The 27481-nt window shown below is 36.5% G+C and overlaps 1 protein-coding gene and 1 long non-coding RNA gene across 4 annotated transcripts in view; one reads left to right on the plus strand and one right to left on the minus strand.

The window, feature by feature from the left end:
- Positions 1-27481, plus strand: part of LOC134803612 (dorsal-ventral patterning tolloid-like protein 1) — a 132133-nt gene that overhangs the window by 95737 nt on the left and 8915 nt on the right. For 2 of the 3 annotated variants that reach the window (XM_063776409.1, XM_063776417.1), the window contains one exon: positions 26312-26486. In XM_063776409.1, coding sequence (XP_063632479.1) covers positions 26312-26486 — 175 coding nt within the window. Of the gene's footprint in view, positions 1-18858; positions 18931-26311; positions 26487-27481 lie in introns of all 3 variants that reach the window. The other variant, XM_063776406.1, reaches the window with a different exon arrangement.
- LOC134803758 (uncharacterized) overlaps positions 1-27481 on the minus strand; it is a 102777-nt gene that overhangs the window by 9875 nt on the left and 65421 nt on the right. The window lies entirely within an intron of this gene.

Below are 27481 nucleotides of genomic sequence, written 5' to 3' on the forward strand. Positions count from 1 at the left end.
GTCGTATGTTCATCAGTGACTCGACTTGTGTTGACATTTCAATCAAGGGCGGATTGAAACTTGATGTAAAAAAAATATACGATTTATTTGTGATTGTTGATGGAATAACCCATTGTATTTAAGTACTATGTGACCAAATACCTATATGTAATAGATGAGTAACATTATCGAAACCTAGTTTTTCTCTGCCAAATCGAGTGCTTGACTAACTGAAACCTACAATAAAATGGTATCAAGATATATGTTAATCGACTATCGTCCTTCACTCAAAATAAAGTCCTAATAAAGATTTATAAATAAAGAAAGGGAGATTTTTTACATTTAGTAGGGAGATTTTTTACATTTAGTTATGTTTTAGTTTTATCTATGTTCTATTTATAGCTTGGTTAGGTTTAAGTAGTAGTATAGTTTTAAGTGTGATTTATTTTTTGTGACGTTCAACTTTTAATCCTAATGTGTATGTATTTGCAATAAAATAAAAATTTGATTCGTGAGATAAATAAATAAAAGAACATACAGATATGTAAAAACGCACCTTGTGTTTTGATTGGTTTAATTCTAATCCAGTCATACAAAAGTAGGCCCCTTGGACAGTAACAAACTTGTAAGTATGCAATTCATGGAAATTGAGGCTGACGTCTTATTACTTCCGCAAAACTTCCAGCTCATCTCGGTTGTTATATTTCAAAGTTCGGTAATAAATCCCCGTTTTGTTAGTCGGGCGTCGCCGCTGTGGTTTCGGGTTCGGAGTGATTATTCGGGCACAAACGTAAACAGCTGGGATATGTGTAGGTATATCTAAATCTCTCAAGCCACTGATCACACGACATACTGTCTCGTAAAGTAGTTACCTACATAGTACGGTCAGCAGCAGAAGTTGCTAAGCGGGAGACGTGTTCAAAATTACCTTGACGAGCTCTTATTCTTAACAATAAAGTCACGCCAAGATCATTTTGAACACCCTGCCCGCTTAGCAAGTATTGCTGCTGACTGTATCAAGAATACTTAAGATATAAGAGAAGATGACTGTGCTAAAGCCAGCAAAAAATAAATTTCCGGTCAAAAGTTTAAGTTTAATCTATGATTTCGGTCCAAAGAAGATTTTCGTGTGATCTATGTATTGTTGGCAGTATTGGTGACGAAATTTGTTTCTAACTAACTAGCTGTATCTTTCTGATTAGTATATGCCGCGTAGGATTTTTGAATAAAGTGTTACTAAATATACAACCCATTTCATCGGCATGATGGCTTAGAATCTGATGAAAGGCCAACTGAGATGGCTTGATCAGCATCATGATCATGACTGTATGAAGCAGTCTTCCTCAAGTTCTCAGATTAAGAAGAGATTGTTTCATTATTTGTCAAATAATTGTTCTATCGGCTACGATAGTATCATATATATTCGGACTGGGGTTATGAGAGCTTGTGATGATCCATATAGTTCTATACAGTGTGGAACATTTCTAGGAACTGAGCTGAAAGGATAGTGTTATCTAAGTGATCTACAATCGACTTATTATATCCGTAAAGCTGGATTAAAAAGTGAAACAAAATCATTTAAATGAAATATTTTAATATCAGTGACAACCCTTACTTACTTACTGCCGTGGCGCAGCGACCCGAAGTGGATCTTGGCCTCTGACTCTAAGGAACGCCATGCTTCTCTGTCTAGCGCCGTTTCTGTCCAATCGACGGCGCCGAGCTCATTCAGATCTTTCACGACCTCATCGCTCCAGCGATACCTAGGACGCCCAACCGGTCGTCGACCATCCGGACGACCCGAGTACGCTCTCCAAACCGCTCGATCTTCACCCATACGGACCACGTGCCCGAGCCATCGGAGTCTTGAGGCTTTCGTTTCTCCTACTATGTTGGGCTCGGCCACCAGATCTTCGATTTCCTGGTTCCTGCGTATCCTCCACGAGCCATCCTCTCCGCGAGTGGGTCCCAGTATCTTCCGGTAGATCCTCCGTTCAGCCACCAGCAGTGCGTATTCGTGTCGTCTTCTTCGTGCGTGCTCTTTGTGTTAGGGTCCAGGCTTCGCATCCGTACATCAAGATCGGCCTGATTATGGTCTTGTATATACGGAGTTTCGTGTTTCTGCCTGGACATTAGCCTGGACACCAACACTTTGTGAAGAGCAGCTGTGCACCGCAGAGCGTTCTGAATTCGGATTTGGATCTCCTCTTCCCTCCGATTGCTGTCAGTGACGATACATCCCAGATATTTAAATTTCTCTACACCTTTGTAAGAGGTTTGTCCTATCGTGAGGTCTTTCCTACGAATAGATTTATTTCTGTATAGCTTCATATGAAGGTACTCAGAAAACTGAGTAGTGACAACCCTATAAACTTATTTACATTTTAAATTGACACATGTCTTCTTGCTAGGGTTGAAACATACAGATTATTGCACTAATGTTTAACAAACTGTATCTCAAAAACGGTTAGAAATGTTAACGTGATTAATAAGTGAAAAATAAAGTAGGTACCTAGCCGTAAAGTAGAAGTACGTCGTTCTGTTCCACCCGATAGATCCACGCGATTGCACCGGTTCTTGTTTCTACAAGTAAGATGAGATACAGATTAGATCATAATAATATTAGATGGTTTAACAAAGACTTTAGCTTCATAATCTACCGTTTAATTACCCACGCCCATATTTCAGGCGACACCAGTATAAAGCGCCTTTGCCTATTTAAATAGGTGCAGTTTGAAGTCAAAGACAGTGGAATAGTTCCGAAAGATAAACAGCAGTATGAACCGTAAATTGTAATTTAGCGTATAGTAATGTCACAAGTTGTATCCGTGGGCGTTCAGTAACTAAGAGGGATGATCCCAATCGCCTACCGAGTGCAAGCAACTCGGACGCACGTACGTTTAGTTGTTATGAATCAAGTACACCGTTTCGTCCGTTCGTTCGACTAGCCTGGACTCGTTAAGCAATGAGAATGTAAGGCCTGGAGCATGCCGTAAACTCGGCGCCGTTGCCATCAATCTCCTCCATTGTTTGCTTCATACAAGTACAACAATGGATACATTCTGAACCTTATTATGTAACCTGTAAGGAGTTGGTGCTATCGTTGTGTGTTACCCTTTATGGAACCTATAAATTCCATCATTATCCCTTCGTTTTGTAACAGCCAATGCCACATGGTCCTGCTATTATGCTTAAGCAAGGTGTTTTCCAAGTTATTTCAGTTTATTAGGTCCTTCTTTCGTGAACCAGGTTATATAAGTAAAGTTAACAACTTTTTAAAAACCCACCATTATTTTTGCGTAGAATGTATAACAGTTTAAAAAATTATATAAAACTAAAGGGTGAATCGAATTTGCAAATTATTGTAATTTAAAATAACCCAATCAATGTCGAGAAAGTGAGATTTTTAAATTTGAATCTCTCGTATTTACAATGCCAAACACTGCTACTCTGCCGTAGCTGAGCTACGGACTCCACTCGACGTAGGCGATGACGGCGTAGCACTTCACATGTAGGTAATGAATGAAATTAACGTTGTAAAACTCTAACATGGCCGCTCTCGCGCTCTAAATAAACGCATTAGCGTGAGTGTACTTACCCGTTTTTGTATCTATAGCTATCTTTATGCTTCGGATTGATATTTGGAAATGTTAGGTGCAAAAGTAAATTAGAAATAATAATGTTAACTTCCTATTTTACGGACCATTGATGAATTTATGACGGACCTTGCTTCACACAAATGTCGGTGGCATTATGGTGAAAACAATCGCTCTTCAAACTGGATTCTGTATTGGTCCTAACAACTGGCTGCTTTGCATAAAATATTGCCACTCTAGAGCCATCTGTTTACAATTGTGTGGATTCGTTATGACCGCTTACTCGACGAGTTTAATTTTCAACAGTTTATATTCTCGTAAAGCTGCTTAGAGTTAGAATCTAAACCGCCAACAACATATTACTTTTTTAATCGTTCATATTGACAGAGACAAAAATAAACAATATTTTTTCATTTTCATTTATTTTCAGGTAAGAATCCATGAACATCGTACAAGTCCAATCAAAGAGTATTGAGTATGAGGTATGATGAGATATGAGCCGATTTATTTTCGCAGAAGTCTTCAAAGCCTTCCTTTAATTTCATTTCCAGTAAACTCATGAAATGAAAGTCACAGATGAGGCTCAGGCAGGCATCCGCAATTAGTATATCAGATACATTTCACTAATGAATATCGTCGCCATCTCGGATTGTGCGCCTACAAAATGGCCGACCTTCTGTTTATGCAATCAAATCAAATCAATACCTATAGTTATGACTTATGAATATTCAATGTCAATTATTTCCATTTTAGATGACCTATATTTTAGTTCGTCAAGTGACAAATTGCCGCCGATGTTCGCGAGGTCAGGCCGATAATCCCTGTCTGAAGTAAATGATTTCGATTAAGGTTTAATCACAGATCTAAAATAAGATCTCGACGCTGAGGTAGACAAATGTTCGCGTATAATTAAAATGTATTTACCGCCGGTTTTGGAAGTCGTTAATGAGCTATCTTAGTTGCAAATGACGATAAAGTCGTTTATAATTTCAGTACCTAATAATAGTAATCTAATTTTTAATCTAAAAATTCGCAGTTTTGATTCGAAGCTTTTATTGCTCTGTGTGTTTCTGTATCAGTACGACTGTTCGACTCCGTTTGAAATCGGTTTGGGGCTGTAACGTGCCAAGTGACATTTTATTTAACCTTTTGACCGCCACCGACAGTTATACATAGGTGTAAAATTAAAGGTTACAGTATCCTCGTAAAGATGCCAAAGTATGTAGGTAGTTAGGTACTTATGAACATAGCCGACATATTAAAACGGTTGCTCGTTCACCCGCTACGTTGATAGAATCTTTTTACGAAGTAATTGATTGAAATTTTCAGATCTGCAACTACGGCGCAAAATTTAATCCTGTTAGATTTCTTAAAATACTTCACAGAGATCCCTTCTGATGGAAAAATCTGGTCGGATAATGATGATCTTTTGGTGCCCGAAATTACTTTGGTTGAATGGGTCCAGATAAAGATTAAACCATCAAAGGGGACCGACCTTTCATCGCCTAACATTAACCTTTTGAATTTCGCTGGCGATTCAAAAATTTAATATTGGTTTTAATGGTAGCATTGAGATTGGAATTAATATTTAAGTAATTAATTATTCCTTGCGTTGATAATCATGGTCGATGATTTTTGATATTTAATAATATTTCGTACCTAATTGAAGATATATTATAATTAATTTGCGCTAATACTTTCTAAAAGCGGTTTATTTGTGCTAGGAACAATAAATATAGATTAGAGCGGTTTCGCACTACGTCCGATCCGAATCCGATCCGAACCCGTGAAAATATGGTCCGTAGTAGCCGTAGAACTATTTCTGTGGTAAGGTACGCACTAGATCCGATCTCCGTCATCCGATTTATTTCCGTCATTCAACGTGTGCGGTGCGAACTTACCATAGAAATAGTTCTACGGCTACTACGGACCATATTTTCACGGGTTGGGATCGGATTCGGATCGGACGTAGTGCGATACCGCTCTAGTCTACATATATTCCGATTTCACAGAGATAATAATAACACCCATTTTTTTTGTTAATGTCTTGTGGTTTTGTTGTGTTAACTGCTAGGTAAATACATAGTAAGGTCAAGTATCAGGATCGTAGATAGGTACATAGTTTTAGATTTCTTATTGCGAAGTATGAAACATTTTCCATTTCATGTTGCGGATACCGAACTAATTATTACTTGGTAATTCGCAACTGATGTTTTGGTATAATTGTGCGATTTCCTATTTTACACTGAACTTAAAAAATGTTGCCCTACGCTTCCTCGCGAGAACGAGTCACGAGCTTAACCGCGTACAGATTTATAAAAGACAAATAAATACAAATAGCAGTAACAAAGTACTTACAGTGTTACTCTTAAAACATAAGAAGGCAACTAGAAGGTTAGAACGATTAATATCCCACACGTCACAGCGGAATAAAAAGGGTTCGTAGGTCGGTCTCCCTCCGGCCGAGTCGACCCATATTATGGCATTAGACTTAGCGAAATTAACCGAGAAATACCGCTATTTGTTACCAAAATTTTTATATGAACTGGCAATAATCGGTAGTGTCATGTAACCTATCCAGTCATCATGATTATGGGGCACTTTGGACGGACAATTAGACCCATAAATAATAATAAAAAACATAAACACATAACACATCTGGACAATTGGACATATTAAATATTTTAATAATATGAGAGACATAATAAAACCAGTTGCAGTATTGACGCATGCTATTACAGTGGAACCTGGATAATTGCAATCTCAAGGGACCGGCCATTTTTTGTCAATTAACCAGTTTTTTCATTTAAGCAGGTCTTGTCAATTAACGAGGTTCAAAAAATCGTTGTGTCAATTATAGAGGTTTTCATTAATAGAGGTTGCGTTCTGACAAATTCCTTTTATAGAGGTGCAAATAACCATTGAAAGTAGATTTACACGCTTACGTTCTGGGTTTGCTCGTGTTACAGGCCACACCCGGTATATTGCTTCTGTCTATATTTGCACTTTTACACTAAATTAATTACTACTTTATTTTCTTATCATTTGGGTTTAAAAAATTCCCTTGAATTGTAGAAGAAAGTTTTATTAGAATGTAAAAAACATACTTTGTTTTTGATTTAATCAAAACTATTTCACCTACTACAGGCTGTGATAGATACCCAATAAATAAATTGAATTCTGGATGAAGATATAAATAAAATGATCATTGCTATTAAAATATTGTTTCTGCTGTCTACAACTACATTATTTCAATTACAGAGGTAATAAGTAAGACTCGTTTCAATAATAGAGGTAAAAAGAAGAGCAAAAATAACGGATTTTGTTGCACGGTGTCAATTATAGAGGTCTTAGTTGCGATGTGGTCAATTACAGAGGCAAAATTACGAAAAGCACTAAAATCGAAATTGCAATTATAGAGGTTCCAAAATTTCAATTATAGAGGCCTTTTGGTCTCAAGGGACAGGGACCGGACTTTTGGTTGAAATTATTGAGGTTTTCCATTTATCCAGGTGCCAATTAACCAGGTGTCACTGTATTTAAAAAAAAAGGTAATACACATACAGCCACAAAGATGCGGCACACGCCTTAGTAATGAAATTAGTGTTAGTGAAAATTCTTAAGGTAGATGAGATGATACTATAGTATGTACTTGTCTCATAGCTCGGGTACGGTGACACTTGTCACTTCAATACAATTTTGAGTTTTATGCTTATACATTGTACCTATAGATGACAGCTGGCACCGTACCAAAGCTATATGAAAAGTATTTTATCTATAAGTACTAAATTGATTTGGAGTAATTTATGCATCTCTATATGTATTTGTCAATCACAGGGGTGTTAAGAGTAAACATGATATGAGTATTATACCTATTTTCTAGAGTATTGCTGTCTATATATTTTCATCCACACAAAATAATTGTAAACTAATCGTTATCGGGCGTTTCGAATGTACTGAAGCATGTATTGGAGATAGAAGCAATATCTCGGCAATTACACGACGGGAGGCACTCCAATATCCGGCACAATCAAGATGGCGCGGCTTCCGGTGCGCTGTTGCCATTCTGTGGCGAAATACCATCGTCAGCAAGTGCAGCTTGCCCAAACATTGGTCCCATCAATGTCGAAGATGTGTTGCCTCCGATAACCATTCTCGGGGAGTTTTCGTTTCGATAATAAACCTTTCACTTGTATCACGATAAGGCGTATTGTAATAATAGGTCATGAATTTCATCTGGGTACGATTTTGATAGGTTTAAGGATTGTTTTAGGTACAATTTACCAGCCAACTTGAGGAAATATCTGAAAATTTGCGTCAGATTACTTAGCCACGCTTATGGCCGAAACGCACCTTTCTCATATGTAAGTTTGTAAATAATCCAGTAACTTTGTCGAATTTTGTAATGTGGCTCTTTTGCGTCAAATCCGGTAGTTCTGATTTTTTGCAGACTTATTTATGATGTTGGCCGAATGAATAATCCAAGTTTTTGACTTCGAGCGCCGAACGTAACTTTGCCAAAAATCGAAAACACCGCGAAAATTTCGGTTTTCCTTTAGATTTGGGCGATTATAACCCTAAAAGACTCGTTTTTGATAGTACATTCTAAAGACGATTTTAAAGTAGACTAAATTTGCTACAGTACGACACTAGAATTGTCTCTGTACATCTAATAGTTTCCGAGAAAAAAAAAAGTTGGCCTTTTAAAAAAAATTTTTTCGAACTCGTATTCGTACGCTAAGTAAGTGCAGTGAGTATGCACTTTTGTCTCAGGCGATGCCGCTTGGCATAAAAAAGCTGATCTGGCCCGGTAGCTATGAGATCGTACCGTGCCTACCCCCCAAAAAAGGGCGTAATGGGTCGGCTCCCTCCTAGGTCCAATCTATGCTATATTTCTTCCTGTTCTTAGGAACATTTTCATATAATTTAGGGACGAAAATATTATATTCATACTTTTAAAACGCCAAGTTAAGTTAGGTATTTTGTTTTACATTTTTAACCTTTGACTTTGGCCATAATTACATTTCTATGGAAATCGTCACTCAATCCGCTACTTGTACCTTCATGTATTGTGCAATAAAGATTAAATAAAATAAATAAATATTTTTCCAAAAAAATGTAGGTATGACTGCCTCCTTTGAAGATACTTTATAGAATAAGAAATCCCTAAGTTATATGAAAATGATATACAGTGTGGAAAAATCGAGTGCCACATGGATGGCAACTACCTAAAATATTGTAAATAGCACATTTTGTGTAAAGGAGACTTTCCTTTGTTTTAAAAAACAATAAATTCTGCATTTAAGGATTTATGAAAAATCGCTTGCCTCAGTCGGGACTCGAACCGGTCAAATGTGACAAAAAATCAAATTTAAAAGGTAATTGGGGGGTAGGCACGGTACGATCTGGTGGTTACCGGGCGAAATCAGCTTTGTTTCACCTTAGGAACCATCGTGCCAAGCGACATCCCCTGAGACTAAAGTGCATACTCACTGCACTCACTTAGCCTACGAATTAAATTTAAAAAAACAATACATTTTGAGAGGATATATCTTGGAATCTCCTAGATCTACAGAGACAATTCTAGTCTCGTATTGTGGCAAATTTAGTCTTCTTTAAAAACGTCTTGAGAAGATAGTATCAAAAACTAGTCCTTTAAGGTTATAATCGCCCAAATCTAAACAAAATCTGAAATATTAGCGTTTTTTTCCATTTTTGACAAAGTTGCGTTCGGCGCTCGAGGTCTCAAACTTGGATTATTCATTGGCCCAACATCATAAACAAGTCTGCAAAAAATCAGAACTACCGGATTTGACGCAAACGCAAAATGTATAGAATTACTGTATTAAAAGTAGGTACCTATAAGAGAACCTTTACGAGCTGGTGTGGTGAAAAATATTTTATTACAAAATCCGGCAAGGTCACACACAGTCCGTAACATTTTGGATTTGTAGTTTTTAAATATATTTTAAATAATCTTGGGATGAATAACAATACAGTAATTTATTCAATAATCAAAATATCACATCAAACCATCAATACAACGAATCCTATTAGAAATTAAAACTTATACCTAAACATACTCAATCATCTATACATATAATAAAGGTGAAGAGGGTCGAAAGTCTGTACATGGTCTTTTAGAATTTTTGTCTGTTTGTCTGTTTATCTGTTTGTCTGTTTATTTGAACGCGCATCACGTGAAAACGGCTGAACGGATTTTGATGCAAACTTTATTAATCTGTCGAGAAAATCCCCGGCCAGGTTATAGGCTATAAAAATTCAACCCCTAAAAGGGGGGGTAGCCACAACATTCGATTGACTTAAGTTTGCCCCTGAATCGTATGGCGCTACTTAGAAAGGAGGGGCAAACTTTTTTCATATATGTGCTAACACTATAGAGTACCCTGGTAAACTAACAGATGGCGCTGAATTTAATACGATGTGACATAAATAAGCCACCGAGGAGGATTTTGCCAAATTAACTCTAAGTTTAGAAGACCCCTCTTCTAAAATTTCAATCAATCGTACGGATATCAACAAATTTAATTGAATAATTGTGTTGATTTAATAATACAACAAAATTAAAAGACAGTAAATTAATTGGCCCTCATTGCACAGTGCCATCTTTTGGGGAGCTGAGTAAACATTAAGTAACCAAGAAAACTAAAAATGGGTTTACATAGTTACGTAGTGGAAAAATAAACACGCGTATAATTGCATAAAATTATTTATTTTCTCCGTCATGAATTATACCTAATCGTAATTATATCTCATCCATATCAAATCCATATTCATACGTATCGCCTCCTTAAGCACTTAATAATGGCCACGAAGGTGGGTACTTTGAAAAAAAAAACATTGACCCCTGTCATTTGCAGTGCCGGAGTAACCCTTTTAAGCAAAATAAGCACTTGCTTAGGGCACCATGCCTAGGGGGCACCAAAAATTATCGAAAAATTTTCGCGCTCGCTTCGCTCGCGTTTTCAATAATATTCTAAGATGTTTATGATAAAGGTGACATTCGGGTGGCGCCTGCAGCAGCATTAGGTACTCTGTTGCAACGTTACTGCTGCAGCACTGTCAATTTTCGTGATAAAATGATGTGACTGATTTCCACACTAAAAGTAAAAATGTACAACTGTCTATCAAATTGCGTTTTTTTATATCGAAAAAATTTCGCGCTCGCTTCGCTCGCGTTTTCAATTACTTTCTAACATATGATAAAGGTGACATTCAATTTTCGTGATATAATGACGTGACTGATATCCATACTAAAAGTAAAAATGTACAACTGTCTATCGAATTGAGTTTTTTTTTATATCGAAAAATTTGTCGCACTCGCTTCGCTCGCGTTTTCAATAACTTTCTAAGATATGATAAAGGTGACATTCGGGTGGCGACTGCAGCAGCATTAGGTACTTTGTTGCAACGTTACTGCTGCGGCACTGTCAATTTTCGTGATAAAATGATGTGACTGATTTCCGTACTAAAAGTAAAAATTTACAACTGTCTATCAAATTGCGTTTTTTTATATAGAAAAATTTTCGCACTCGCTTCGCTCGCGTTTTCAATAACTTTCTAAGATATGATAAAGGTGACATTCGGGTGGCGACTGCAGCAGCATTAGGTACTCTGTTGCAACGTTACTGCTGCGGCACTGTCAATTTTCGTGATAAAATGATGTGACTGATTTCCGTACTAAAAGTAAAAATGTACAACTGTCTATCAAATTGCGTTTTTTTATATCGAAAAATTTTCGCCCTCGCTTCGCTCGCGTTTTCAATTACTTTCTAAGATATGATAAAGGTGACATTCGGGTGGGGACTGCAGCAGCATTACTCTGTTGCAACGTTACTGCTGCAGCACTGTCAATTTTGGTGGTCTTCCTCAGGAGTCTGAAGAAGACCACGGTAAGTGGCGCTCTAGCCAGGCAGGCCGCTTCGCTTTCGCTCGCGCGCGTTTACCTTACTGTATCGTCCGATATTCACCTACTACTCTGTCGTTTAAATCCTTAGAGAATATAACCAACGGAGACGCCATGTCTATAATTTTCGGTACAAAATAGTCTGGCGTTTTTTGCGGGGGAGGGGCACATCAAATGTGTACCTACGTAACGTAAACATAGCCATGTCAGATAAACGTCGGTTGACCATTGGCCGCCTATTTTCGACAGAGGGGAACGCCTGTTAATGACCACTCCGTTTGGTTATATTCTCTAAGTTTAAATCACATGTAAAATTTGAATAAGGGCGAATAAAACTATTGATTTTGGAGTGTAGTTTTATTTAGTGGTACCTAATTGTAAAATATTTTATCTGGACTTCAGTCTTCTAGCATATCCATCTGTCAACTTTACTTCAAGTTCCGCCTCCAGGGGAGAGAGAGAGAAATTAGGATTAGAAATTAGCCGCTTACTGACACAGACCGAATTACACGCGGGCGGAGCCGCGGGCACAGCTAGTTAAATTCATAAATTACATTAAAATTAACTTGAAACTAAACTAAATTTAAACTAAGTTAACATCGTCACATCACAACTAAGAACTTAGTCAAACAACCCCGTCCCGCGCCCTTACCAGACGCAAAGGTGCCCATCACGCTCGCCGCGGCCTTTGCATCAGGAATGACCCGGAACGAGGGTCATGACCTCCCTTCATCAAACGCTGCCCCAATTCGCTCAAGAAAATTTTGGCCTCGGCACACCAACCCCCGGACGTCTCCACTGCTAAAGGGACAAAAAGATATTTTGGTCAGCAGCGCCGAGTACTTATCGCGCTTTCGAAGCGCCGCTAACTCAAAATACTGTTTGAGATGAAAATACTGTTTGGATATATAACTAGTACCTAGTAATTTAAATACTAGTAAGTATTACTAGTACTAGTGATATAGACTTAACTGATATTTTTTTTAGAAAATATATGATATTCTTACAAGTCGTACTTTTATTCAGCATGTTGACAGCTACCTATTCATTGGGTTATTTTTCCACACTGGTATTATTTTCTGGTATCCTCTATTATGTTTAACTTTGTCTTCTTGAGTCTGTGAAAGAAAAACAGAATATTTCTAATAGTTCCGAATAAGTAGTGGGATATGAAACAACAGCAAATATATGTCTCCTTCAATAGGAAATATTAGCTATCGATTGTTCAAGGCGGTCGGAAAAGCTTCCCCCGTCGCTCGGGAGGTGCATACTTGCCGTGTTACCCGAGCGCTGGGAATGCTGGGATCCTCTTACCTATTAGGGTTATATTGCAGATCGAATGGTGACTAACCTTACTACTTATAAACTTACCGTTAAACATGGTTTTAAATTTATGTGATCTCGGTGATCAGTGATTCCATATCTGAGAATTACGCGTCGGCGATTCATGAAATATCATTTTAGAATTGATTTTCATGATTTGGTTAGGTTAGGTTTGACTTTTTCATGATGTGACCAAATGATCATTCTAAGATCTGGCTACGACATGTACCTACATAGGGACTCAGATCGTACATAACTATAATTCAAAATGTACCTATATTAAGTATTATAGCTACTTCATCCATAGGGTATTAATGGACTATGGGGACAATGCCGTCCTCAAACGTCGAGAGTAATTTTAAACCTTATGTAGGGGAGGCAGGGAATTTACAAGGAGGTGCCCGACTGCCCAATAGTCCTCTACTTCCCCTATGGGTTTAAAGTATAAGCGATTACGTCCCATTACGGCTCGGCCACGACATCGAGCGACTTGCGACGGCGGGAGCGATAACCATAGGTTGGAGCGAAAGGACCGATCGCTGTGTCACGCTCCAACCTGGTTATTGCTCCCGCCATCACAAGTCGCTCGATGTCGTGACCGAGCCGTTACAGTTAGAGATGGGTAGTGAGTAAATACTCACGGGTAAATACCGAGTAAATACTCAGTATTTACTCAATATACCCGTATTTACTCGTTTATACCCAAATTGGTGGGTATAAACTATTTAGAGTGCTGAAAGGGGCATATAAATTTGAAATATAGGTGTATTTTGTAAGCCGCTACTGGATTAAGTACTCAAAATTGTAAGAAATGTATTTTTAAAAGGGGGCACTCCATACATGTAACTAGTTGTCACAAAAAACAAATCTCAGAAACCACCAACGTGTTGCACATCATTAAATGGGTCTTTAAAAATAACTGGAATGTTTCTAAGAACATTTTTGGATAAATTGAATATTTTTGGAAAAAAATCGTTTCGAAAGGCCAAAATAATGTTTATCTCTCTATAACTTTCGAACCAAAGTTCAGAAAAAATATGAAAACATATCGGGAGATTATCGGGAGAATAGAGTACAAAAAACAATATTTTGAACATCATCGGTTGAACCATTTTTGAGTTTTCTTTAAAAAACCCTTAATAAAAGGTCGTAAGTGCCGCGAAAACACGCACTTTTGCGCGACATGCAGTTATCTAGAGCATCGATAGAATTTAAGTACCATATTTTTAAAGTAAATACCTTCTTATTTAAAACAAAATTGTTAACTATGCATTATCACAATTTGCCTCTCACTAATAATTAATTTTTTTTCCTAAATTAAGCGTCCTATATGCTTTTTATTTTATAGATATTGTTAATACACGTTAGCACTCCTCAATAAAAGACCTCAATAATTATGTTCTTAAATCTCTCTTTTTGAATATTTTATAAGAAATCGTTTCTACCCACCTAAATGAGTAAATACGGGTATTTATCGGGTGCTTTGAGTAAATACCGAGTAAATACTCAGTATTTATTCACCCCTACCCATCTCTAGTTACAGTAAATAAATAATGTCTAGAAAAATAATAGGTACCTATACTTAAAACAGAATGTACTAAATAATAAGGTAATTTTCGTTAAATAATTACATACCTGCTAATTAATTATTATACCTATTAGATTAGTAGACTTTGGTTCGAGCAATAAATAGCACAATGTCTTTCTCACTGTACGTTTTGATCCAAGACTCGACCATTACATCTATCTCACTTTAATCGGCAACTGTCCAACAACCGAACAGTCCCTAACTGTAACTAAGTAACTTGATACAGTTTGCTCTAGAAAATAATGAGCTTTAATTAACAGCCTTATCCCGTCACAATAAAGCTCATTTTCGGTCTCCATTCAGCACAGTCCACGAAGAATGTCTAACTCATGATGAATTACCTTTTCTATTATTTTAAGCTCAAATGAAACTTATCCGAAAGGTGATTAATTATTGCTGAATCGTTTTTGTTCAATCAAGCTGAATTATTTAGTACCTATAGAACAATGAAGATTGGAAGTTGTAAAATCTACTTAGTTTCAATTAATTTTAGAATTTTATAACAATTGGTTTCAGGTTCTTTTTAAAACTGTTGACAAACATATATTATGTATATGACACCGTAAGATTGTGAACCCGTTAGTTTATAATCTAACGTAGGTTAGGTTAGGTTAGATTGTAATCTCCCTACCGTCAGTTTATAATTTAACTAGCGAGATTATAATCTGACGAGTGTTTACAATTTTACGGTGACATATATACAAAAATAAATATAATATTCACTCAATTATACACTTACTACAATAGTACCTAAGTAGGCCAACACTTCCTTGAGTAAATATTGCTTATTGCACTAAAAATAATAAAAAATACCTAAGTAATACAGAAAATTAGAATTAGGTACCAACGAGCAAACGGTATTTACTTATCGCTAAAAAGCGAACGTAGCGATTGGTATATCAAGTAAAAGGAAAATCTTTACTTAAGCATTGTAAATTATTATAACTTATAGGGTCTTCAATTGAAGTATCTGCATGTATTATTGAATGAAATAAGCAGTGGTAAGCGTACTGACAGTGACAATAAGTACGAGGGGTGTTCAATAAGTAATAAGAATGATAAGGGCGCAAATATCTTCTAACTTATTTTATTTTATTTTATTTTTCAATATAGTCACCTTTTAAGAGTATACACTTATTATATCGTTTCTCTAAACCTAAAATTCCCTTTTTGAAAAATTCTTCTTCTTTCCCTTAAAAAATCCTGTACTGCGGCGATCACGGCGTCATCATCATCATCAAATTTCTGGCCTCTTAAATCAGCAGTCGTGGTATACCACTGACTATAGTCAGACCGTAAAAAGTCTGCAGCGATTTTGATAGCCCACGCAGTGCAAGTGTCATTTTAAACGTCAAACTTCTATGAAATTATGACGTATACATAACACTTACACTGCGTGGGCTATCAAATCCGCTGCAGACTTTGTTTGGTGCGACTCTAGTATGTACAGTCACCTGCAATAGTATGTTACACAACGAAGGCCGCAAAAATATCTGACACGATCTTATTTGTAGAGCCATAAGAGCGTGTCATATATTTTTGCGGCCTTCGAAGAGTAACATATTATTGCAGGTGACTGTACCTAGTAGGCTATACAGGATGTGAACAAAGTTGCCCGCGCCGGATTTGCCGCCGGGAACCGCGCGCTTGCGTACACAAGGTGCTAACAATTAGATACCAATACTTTTGGAGTTATGTACATAAAGGTATAATGTGCTACTCCTACGATGGGGCCAACTATATCTATTTATTAATCTTACACATCGTTGTGCCAAAATCTTAAACTATATTTTTCCGATTTACCTATCGCTTCTAATTTTCTTAAAAAAACCGACAAACCAGGCTATAAGCCGATTGCACATAAGTAATTTTTTTACTCATCAACCTGGTAAAAAGTTACTATGTACTTATCTTAAATAGATATAAATACCTAGTTAAAAAATCGTACACAATTGAATGTAGGGTATTCGCAAATAAATAGTTGTTATTTGAGAGAAGTAGATTTTAAACGTAAATGTTGTTTGTTGCGACGGAAACAGTCGCCCGGTCGGACCGGATGGGCGGCATGTTAAGCAACGGGGTTGGGCTCAAAGGATCCTATGTTATTAAGTATCGCTAACTTAACAAAGTTGTTAGAAATTATATTATAGTCATATGTGGACGACATACTTCCTCTTTAAGGCGACATTTAGATTCGATATGAATCGTTTGTCTTTATCTTTCATTTTGATTTATGTATTTGAGAGAAAGAGATAAAGGGTCATTCTTTGATTTGGTGTAAATGCATGTCGCCCGCGTTTTTCGGTACTAAACGAAGTTGGATCTTTATCGTGTCTTATACTTATAAGTAGTAAATAAAAAAATATTAGTACAGGCCGTTTTCCATTTCACGATATCTTAAGAAGATCTATGTTTTTTAAGGCTCCAAAGGGTCAAAATGTCACTACCAACGCGTGTCACCTGACCAGATTTCATCAAACCATGAGCTAAAAGTCAATTTAAATGTAACTTTATGGCTAGTATTTACTAAGTTCCTAAAACTATATTAGTTAGTACATTCATTATTGATTGCACAAATTAAATTGTGTCGTACAGAACTACATGGCAACATCAAACTTTTCCGGCCTCGCCGTACCGTCATTTCCGTGGATGCTACTTGCACATCATATAGCTGTCCAATAGAAGGCTGTGCTGAGATCATGCCACTGCCACCGCGCGCCTTTCGTGGCCTATTAATCGACAGTGGGAACACACTTCAACATTTTGTGCCCGTATATATTTTATTTTTAAATAATAATTCGATTACCGTGGTTTCGTCCAAAAAAATTGTCAGTTCTGTGTGACTTATTTCTCGGTAAGTGGAAATCATTTTAATACGAATTCTATTTGATATGATAACTTATTCGAATTGTTATGATGTAATTGGAAGAATGTTCTGGAACATTAACTATGTTTAGGGTTATGAGACAAATTGAAAGTTTTTATCATTACCGTGGTAGTCATTACCACGGAACCACGGTATTTTTCGACCACGGTAATGACTATTCTTCCACGGCAAGAACATGAAACGCTTTTTTTATTGTTTATATTCTCTTTTAACAAAATTTGCCGAAGGAGAGTAATTTTTTCATTGTTGTATTTTATTCATATACTATAATATTTCACTTAAAGTGAGAAAAATATATAATTATTTATATTGTGAAAATAATAATTTGTCATTACCATGTATTAACGCCATACAAAGTCATCACCATGACACATTAAAATTGCGAGGTTCATATCTTCGCAGATAAGTTTCACAGGAAGGGACCAAAACGTTTTTCAACATCCTTGCATCCTAAACATTTGATTATGGTCAAACAAATACCCAAAATAAAGATTTTAAATTTTTTACCGTGGGCCTGCCGATTTACATCAAATCATTTTATGAATCAGGGGGTTAGTGTTCAAGTTGAGAAAACGAGTTCACTAAATTTATACTTAACAACAAACGGAACAAAAGGCATTACGACTATTAGTTTTGGAAAATAATAACTATAACTATAATTGATATCTTTGTACTATTTTTGTATTTAATAGCCTCTTTTATGCACTGAAACTAATTAAATAAAACAGTTGGACGGCTTTTATAAATTCTCATTAACAAAGAGGCCACCTGCAGCCAGCCTCGGCCTTAGTCCCGACTTGGCCTAAACTTTGTCCAAGTTCACTCGGTTATTTATAAATTGTTGCCAGTTTAAACTCCTTGATACTTCGCGCTCTACGTAAATTTATACCCTAAGTTTGAGCTGTCCTTTATCATATATATTATACTAATATCACATACTTGAATAAATTACAAGCATAGTAAGTATTATGTATTAACACATGAGTGCCGAGAACCAGTTCGGCGTGTTCTCTGTTTCCCTCATCAAAGCGGGAAAACGCTGGTATCGGCTACGAGGGTAGAGCTACGAAAACGTTGGCAGTGAATGCGTTAATCAAGTTCCCGTAGATTGTGTGATTGACATGAACTTCTTGTTTTTTGTATCTACTGATACTATAAATTTGTATCTACTCCACTGATATAAAAACTTATCATCTAGCCAATTAATTCCATTCTAAATAAAAATAATAATTGTTTATTATAACAAGATGCCAAATATATGTATCTACTCGCAAGGCACGGAATCAGGGAATCAATTATAAGGTTCCAACCAATTAACGCCTTGAGTTCCACACCCACCCACAATTTCAAACGGCACTTTGTATTACATGGTATTAAGCCATGCAGTTTCATCGAACTATACAAGATTTATTACCGTGCATCAACTGAACTGTCTGAAAATAGATAAGTAGTGTTGAAAAAGGTTACAAAGAGTAAAAGAGCTTAACCGACGGCGGAGAGCAAGAATCGTTAGGTGGTCGCGAGCAGCATTCTAACGCGTGGTGTTGTTTCTGTGCAGTGGTCGCGGGCGAGTCGCTGGAGCTCTCGACCAGATCCGCGCTCGCCGACCCCTCGCCTACTAAACTTCCAAGTACGTTTTGCATAAATAATTATACAGAACGATGTAATAAGATCTCTAATACACATTCAAACTTGAAATTAACAAGGTCTTGGCTAAATAGTTAGACATATATATTCACCGGTTTGTTACCTGATAGCGATCGTGATACGTTACATACTTTATTACGTTGAAATATGAATAAAATGATTAGGTTAGCCCACAAGCTACTTATATTAAAATATTAACATTTTACAAGATACTTTACTTATTGCTATTCACATAAAAATTAAATTAAAGTTGGCCGAAGGCAAGAATTCAAATATCTCGAATTCCTGTGTGAATGTCTGTTACACTTAAATGCTAACCTTAATTGTGATTTCGCCTTTAAATCTTAGAAAGAGATCTTATTATAGCGTATAATTGAATGCTCCCTCAACCCCGGTACACTGCACGAATGATACTACTTTAAGTGGCACAAGCACTAATTAGATGTCCTTTGTTAAAAAACCTATTATTCTCTAAAATATATCAGCACAATAATAGCTTTAGTAAATAATACATTCACCTGTATAAGTACATATGAACATTAAAATGATTAATAATTAGGTATAGAGCTCGTCATTCGGCAGCAAGGTAGACGTTAGGGAAATGGAAAATATCATCACAATATTTTGCGGACCGCTAATATTTAGGTACGTAGGCATCCCACCGAGGTACCTATTACACCATTCCATTTCGATAAATATTGCCACTTGTCCGCTTGTTCACCTCGTATTTTTATAGTCCTTTAAAACCGAATGGCAGTCGAAAACGAAACGGGCCCATTGCACGGTGGCTCGGCTTGTATGGAGAAAGGGTCAAAAATCGATTTCTCCGAAAGTATCAAAGATACCCTCAAAATAAAAATATGTTCATGTTTGTTGTTTAAATATCTAGTAAAAAAACAGTAATAAATAGTTCTTCTTTGTATATTTTAGCATAATAAAAATCTAACTGATAACAAAAAAATATGCAAAATCCGTACAATTTTAAAGCCTTATAAAAAATGAATTTAGAAATAAATTACAACGTATTCTTGAATAATATAATAGAACAAATAGTTTTTATCAATTATATTGTAAAAATCTATATTTAAAATTAAAAATTATATATTTACAGAGATGCTAATATCGTACAAATTATGCAACGCAAAATATTTCACGTCACGTATCAGTTACCTTAAAAAACTAACATAGATCAACTAATATTTTAGATTCGTCTAAAATGTATTTTAAACATCTAGTTAAATAAGTACACATTGTGACAACTATAGATTTTTTGTTTTTGGTAGTTTCCTACGGCCCGTAATCATAGGGTCCGAATTTACTAGAAAATGATTTAAGAGATTCGTATTTGTCTATGTGCGCGCACACAATTACTTTACCAAGCGAAGGTAAAACAGGATAAACTCGAAAATTTATATAAGTACGTAGTAACAAATATTGGTGTTTTGTTAGTATAGCTTCTGTGAGAAGAGATAGCACATGCATCGTAAGGATTTGATTGATCTCTAAATTAGCTAATATTCGTCAGGTTGTTGACTACTGATGCATCCAAGGTTGCTAGTGCTGCTAACCTTCTGCGTTTTGATCGCTTACTACAAGCCGAAAAGTCCTTTTTTTGGCCATCCGGCTGAAGTAGAGGGTTTTGAATTGCCCGATGATGACGGTTGTCCCAATTCAATATTTAACGTCTTTTCAGTCACCTTATTTTTATTGGAAAATTATCACATTGCTTCTCATTTAACCAATTCGAATGTTTCTTAAGAACTATACACTGATTTCGCAAAGATGGTTTCCAATAAATTACAAGTCTACTACCAATGTAAGTACATTATTATGTTATCCAAATCACTTGTACCTACGTTTTCTACATCTGGCAACATTCCTACTAATTTGTTTTAAGCACCTGACAACATCCTTCTGTATCTGAACTACTAAGTTAAATAAAAATCCCTTTGTAAAAGATCCGACCTACACATCACCTGAAAAAAGAAAGAAAAAGGGTAAATTTCCATTCGTAATGTTTTCGTAGTACTGCTAGGCGTAGCAGTCTTTTAACTATCAAACCCGCAGGCGTCTGCATATAATCTTTGATGGCCGTTAATCTAGAGATATCAAGCTTCAAAACAATACTACTTTCGATGTTAGAATTCATTGGGAACATAACTAGAAGTTTTTAGTAAACAAAATATTCTAATCCTGTTTGTATGACTTTTTGTTACCTCGTAGACCTATTATTATAAATATACTTTTAATGAAAAAGTTATACTTTGTATATAAAATGAAACAACATACCTGATTCTTTAAGTTCCATATTAATAATAATCACTAAAATCACAATCGCCTCAGGAATTCACTACTAATGACGTTCACTTAATGAGCCTTTGATAAGAGAGCGCGTACAAACGGGAGTTGCGTTAACTTTCAAGGATTGTTAGAGAATGAAAGTAATTAGTTATGCCGGATCTATTTACACCTGATAAAAGTACACTTATTAGCTAATAATATTCAGTCATTGGAAACCAAAAAATACCACATCGGTTTTTTTGAGTTATGGCCTAAGGCCAGCCCACCGTGCATTGCGTTACATATTCTTTTGTTTCAATACCCGTGCCCCCACCCACCCTTAGCATGAGGGCTTTGTCATAGATTAACGCCTGCACAACCACCAGATAACGCTTCACGTTTGCTTTCATAATAATCATAATGTATACTTTTGTGAGTCTGGCTAATCTACGGACGGATATTATACCTATAGTGTTTTAGGTATTTTTATAGTAATTAGTGCATTTACGAGCAGTGTTGGCCGAAAGTTAATGCGAATTGAAAATGTTGGCCATTAACCATTATAAATTGAACCTTAAACCGCAACGGACGATTACAGTTTACGATTCAATTTATAATGGTTAATGGCCAGCATTTTCAATTTGCATTAACTTTCGGCCAACACTGTTTACTAGAGTAAGTCGGAAACCAACATTTGGTGAAGTGGTACTGCTGATGTAGACCAGAAAATGATGATCCTATTTTTATCGAAGGTTAAAATAGGTAATAACATATTTGCCAGATAATTATTAGCACACTGGGTACATTTTCTGTCACCCGGAGTCGTAAATCCCGAGGAACTTGCTAATCGAGGCGCGCGCTTAGAGAAGTTTTAATGGCCGCTCTAACAGCTCTGAGTAAGCGCGGCGCGATCCTGAATTAAGCTGACGGCCAGTTTTTACTGACAATTCTGTCAATTTTCACTGTCATTTAATACGATTTTACTGTCAAATTATAACACCTACTTGAAAGCAGCAATAACATTGGCCCTAGGCCATATTAGGCGTAGCGTGGATCAACTATTTCTTGCTGATATTTTATCCCGTCAACCAGGGGACAAAAGTAGCACAGTATGTTAGAAAAAAAATTGGATCAAATTCTTCTAAAATAGTTCTAGTAAAATAGAAAATAGCTTGTATATAAATACCAGATAAATGCATATTTGTTGAATTGAAATTCCATAAAACGAAGGTTTTAAGAGTGATACAGAAGAACGTAACCATGGCAACCCGCACAATTGTAGACATTGGAGGTAGCATTATAAACATCACCTTTCCATTTTAAGTTTCATGCAAGTGAGGGTTAATAGTTTACCCAATAGTGCACTCGACTATGCCACGTCGCGTTCAACGGTACATTATCAGCCATTGAACAATAGCTTTTAATACTGTGAGATAAAGTCTCCTGCGCTTATCATTGTCTCTCATGTAAATTAACCACTTACGCTCGCTTTGTCTAGTAATTAATGGTCTTCTGTCACGAGCACTGGCACTTTGTCTTCTAGCAAAGTAGCAATCTGTCCTAGCGTAAAATATCGTAGCGTAGCGTCCTTCATGAGGCTAGTTACAGTTGAATTATGGAAATATTGAATGAGCACACGTAGAGTCGCATTTCATGTTAAACAACTTTAAACATTTTTAATCGCTCAACGCCAGCTCAACGCTACTTAAACGTGTATTTTTTCGAAAAACACAATAAACTATTGTATTTTACGTAATTATAATTAATTTAGAGGCGTCTGCTTGTGCGTGCGCTAGTGTGTGCGGCGTGTGAGAGTCTACTTTTTTTTAACAAGATTTCGTAAAAAGTATAAAATCAAACAGGCGTCGTCCATGTTTACTGGAATGAAACATTTGTAACGTAGATAGATTTCGCAGCCAGTAAAGATTATACGATTGGAAAAATGCTACTACTTATGTATTGTATAGGTACTATTATTTTTAAAGTTCTTTTTCGTTTATCATAGAAATTATGAACATAAAATGAAGCAATCCACTCGTTAAAGAGTTGATAGGCATGAATTTTCAGTAATACACACTGAACTCTCTGGAAACTCAGTGTAAGTATTCAACTTCCAACTATTATCGGGACAAAATGAGTCCGCAATCAAAGGAAAAATAAAACTCGCAGTTAAGGAGGTCTTTCGGCATTATACTTACGGCGCGATTCGGGAAATGAATTAGAGAGATATGAAATAGTAAAGATATGTGACGTTCCACGGCAAAAGATATACCATTGCCCCGGCTGAATATTGGAGCGGCGTTAATAATATCGTAAGCGCCAGCCGCCATAAGGTACCTTTTGCCGTGGAACGTCACATATCTTTACTATTTCATATCTAGTAAATCTCTAATTCATTTCCCGAATCGCGCCGTTACCTTTTCGTAGCTACGCCGCACTTCCCACTTCCCGCTGAACAGAACAGAACCGAAAAATTTTATTGAAAATTACTCTTATTATAGTTATTACACATATATTTTCGTTGATATGTCCTACAGATCATTACTTACAGATTATTTAACTTCATTCGTCAGTCATCACTACAAATAGGTTATCAATTTATTTATTTTCACTGATAGTGTCTAAACGTCAGTTATCTACATCTACATATAGTATATTTACATATAGTACCTATAGGTACGCAGGGTATATGCAGGTATATGTCATTACCCTGCGTACCTATACTTAATTCTTGATACCACTTGTACAGGACTTGTACGTAGGTAGTGGTACCTACTTAATTTCTAAAGTTTAACCTGTTTCACATCACATGACCCATGCAGCTTAAAACTAGTGCAACTCTTATGATTGTTCTCAACTGACATTTAAAATATTCACATTAAGTACTTAAATTGTTTTCCCGGTGGCATGATGAAAAGTTTTAATGAAACCTCGACGTTGGAAGACGCGGTACTTGCGGCCTGTTTCTCGCTTACTTTTTTCCCGTGTTAGGCGTTTAAAAACCTCATTAAGGAGTGTGATTTAATGGAACTTTTAATAGCGCGCCCGAGGCGGAGGGACGAGAGTCTGAAGTGGGTTCCGTGCCACTTTTGATAAATAGAAACAGTGATTCATAATCATAACTTTTTTGACGAGGAACCTTTTTTGACAATCTACTTTACGACATATTAACTCACATTTATAGACGGGTCTATCGCGAATTTATTTTATTACCTTTATTTACCGAAGTTTCGACAGGTTTCACTGGTCGTAGTCGTGGCTAACTGATGTCCCAGCAAAATGTCAAAACAGAGATTTGTGCAACTACTCGACAAAAATGTGAGTTTTTATGTGTTCAAAAGTTTTAAATACTATTTTACGACGTACGAAACCCTAAAGTATGTTTCGCAGAGCCCTAAACTTTTAAATTTATTCGGTAAATGTTATATAGGTATGTTGACATACAAGGGTAAAAAGTGACCGCAGAGTTGAAAGAACCTGAGATGTTAATTTCTTCGTTAATTATAGTTTGAGAGTAAAATGGGATGCGAGGGTTACACCACACTCTACTTTTCATTTCGGCCATAAGAATAGTAAGATACCTTACACATGCGTATTCTATAAATCATATCAAGTGAAAGAATGGAGTGACTCATTTTACAGACTTGTATTGTGACTTGTAATTTTCAACCTAACAGTTTGCACCTAATCTTCATTATTTTACCGTGTAAAAAGCAATATTCTTGTTTATTAGGGTTCCGTACCCAAAGGGTAAAAACGGGACCCTATTACTAAGACTCCGCTGTCCGTCCGTCCGTCCGTCCGTCCGTCCGTCCGTCTGTCACCAGGCTGTATCTCGTGATCTGTGATAGCTAGACAGCTGAAATTTTCACAGATGATGTATTTATGTTGCCGCTATAACAACAAATACTAAAAACGGAATAAAATAAAGATTTAAGTGGGGCTCCCATACAACAAACGTGATTTTTGACCGAAATTAAGCAACGTCGGGTGGGGTCAGTACTTGGATGGGTGACCGTTTTTATAGATAATGGAACCCTTCGTGTGCGAGTCCGACTCGCACTTGGCCGGTTTTTACAAGACGGCTTTAACTCAACAGTGACGTCACATTTCGTGCATAGACATTTGATCCTCAAAACAAACTGAATCGACTGTTACTATCACCAACTATCACAAAACAAAGAGCGGCGCGCTCATTCTTTCTTCCGTGGTTACTATTAATCTATGCCTCTCATCTAGCCTATTAATTACATTCCAAATTAAAATTACATTTATTTGTTATAACAAGATTCCAAAATATACTCATGGACAAGAGGAACGCAATCAAAGGTTTAAATTACTGGATTACATCACCTAAAGTAATTTCAAAATTAGTACCTACATAAACTTTTTTTTTGCGTTCCTCTAAATTTGTCCATGAGTGTATGTATATCTACCTACTCACAAGGCGCGTGTATCTTTTATTGAATAATTAAGGTAAAACGATCGGCATTTCCAAGTTATGACTTAGGTACATGAAATACCTACCAGAATTAATAACTTTAAACAAAATTATTCTTTAAACTGAATTTCTGATCTTATTTAAATATCACTATTAAAAAAAACATTAGGTACGTGAAACTTGCTACGGTTTCTCACCCTAGATTGTGTCACTAGAGAGCCAAATTACATATTTATGGCGTGGACGTACATTGAAACCTGAACGAAGCGAAGGATTCTTGAATTTAATTGAATCTCAATCGCAGCAAGAGATTTTAAAATAGAATCCTGAGCGTAGTGAAGGATTCAAGTGTTAACGCCCAACGTGGAAATACTTTTGCTACCATTTGACACGCACTGCTGGTCTGTTTTACACATCACATACTTACGAGGAAATTATTATGTCTCAAAAAATTATTTAAGCCAAGGACGATTTCAACCTAAAATAATTGTATACAAAAAAGTAAAAAATTAGTGTCCTAAAATATAAATTTCCATTTTCCTAGCAGGGAAGAAAAAGCCTTGTCAAAAGTAATTTTCAACCCGGTTGTTTGAAGTGAAGCTGTGTGAACAGAAGAAATGAAAAGTGTATTTCTGTGTTGCAGAGTGCGACCAGACGTTCGTGAGCCGCGACGGCTTGACCAATGGCACGTTCAACGCGCCCGAGCTCATCAACCCCAACAACCACAGCCGCCAGTGCCTGTATACCTTTCTCGCGGCGCCGGGCCAGCGCGCGCTCATCGAGTTCCGCACCTTCGACCTGCGCGGCAAGCCCCCCGAGTGCGTATGCCTTCCTATAATATCTTTCAAACACGAAAGGTAGGGTGACAGGTGTCATCTCCATACAATTTAGAACCTAATAACGCCAAATTTCCCAAAATTATATTGAAATGACACCTGTCATCCTACCCTTCGTTTTTGAAAAATTCTATTATATATTGTGCTACCCTCATTGCACAGAACTTTGTATATAGCGTAGGGCCCGTGGGCAGGTGACTCGTCTTTTTTTATATCAGAATTTTTATAATAAATTAATTTATTTTAAATCTATGTAAAACTTAAACACAATAAAACCAGAATGATTGGATAGCAGATTGTGCAATCGAACTGTCATTTCAGTATCTGGAATATAAAAACAGAGTTTAAAATAAAAGTAGTTTCGCAGCTCTGGAGCACTGATCATAATGTCAGATTCTGATTTCCTGCACATACCAACCTCGCTGTATTTTGCTGTAAAATTATGTACGACAATCCTATCTTTTCCCACATCGTAGGTACATATACATATAGCTAGTCGACACTGCTCATGTGTTGTGTGGTCTACGACGCTTAATTTAATAGGATTAGGCTTTAGGTAGGTAGGTAGTAGGTACAGACATTTAATTAAGCTTTCAGAAATGCAAAGCTCAACGCGATGCAGTTTCAGTTATTCATTTAGTTTTACGTTGAATATTCTGCAAAATATGCCATTGATGTTTTTAACAAAATATCATAAGCTCTCTCTTGCTATCTAAAATTCTTGGCTCGGCAGCCGCAGCATAACATACTAGTTAACATTTTGTGCGATACTGGTGCAATTCTTTTCAAATTCCATGTGTCTCAGTGAAGACTATATTAATAAATGCTAATTTATGTATAAATCATTTAATTTGTGCTACATCTAATATCTTACAATTTTCCTTAACAGTTTTTAACATTTGAAATATGCACTTCATCAGCTAGTAAAAATAGCCGTTTATAACTTCGCAGCATGTCATACTGTCTAGGAATTAGGA

The sequence above is a fragment of the Cydia splendana genome, chromosome 2, assembly GCF_910591565.1.
Source record: "Cydia splendana chromosome 2, ilCydSple1.2, whole genome shotgun sequence".
Lineage (NCBI taxonomy): Eukaryota > Metazoa > Arthropoda > Insecta > Lepidoptera > Tortricidae > Cydia > Cydia splendana.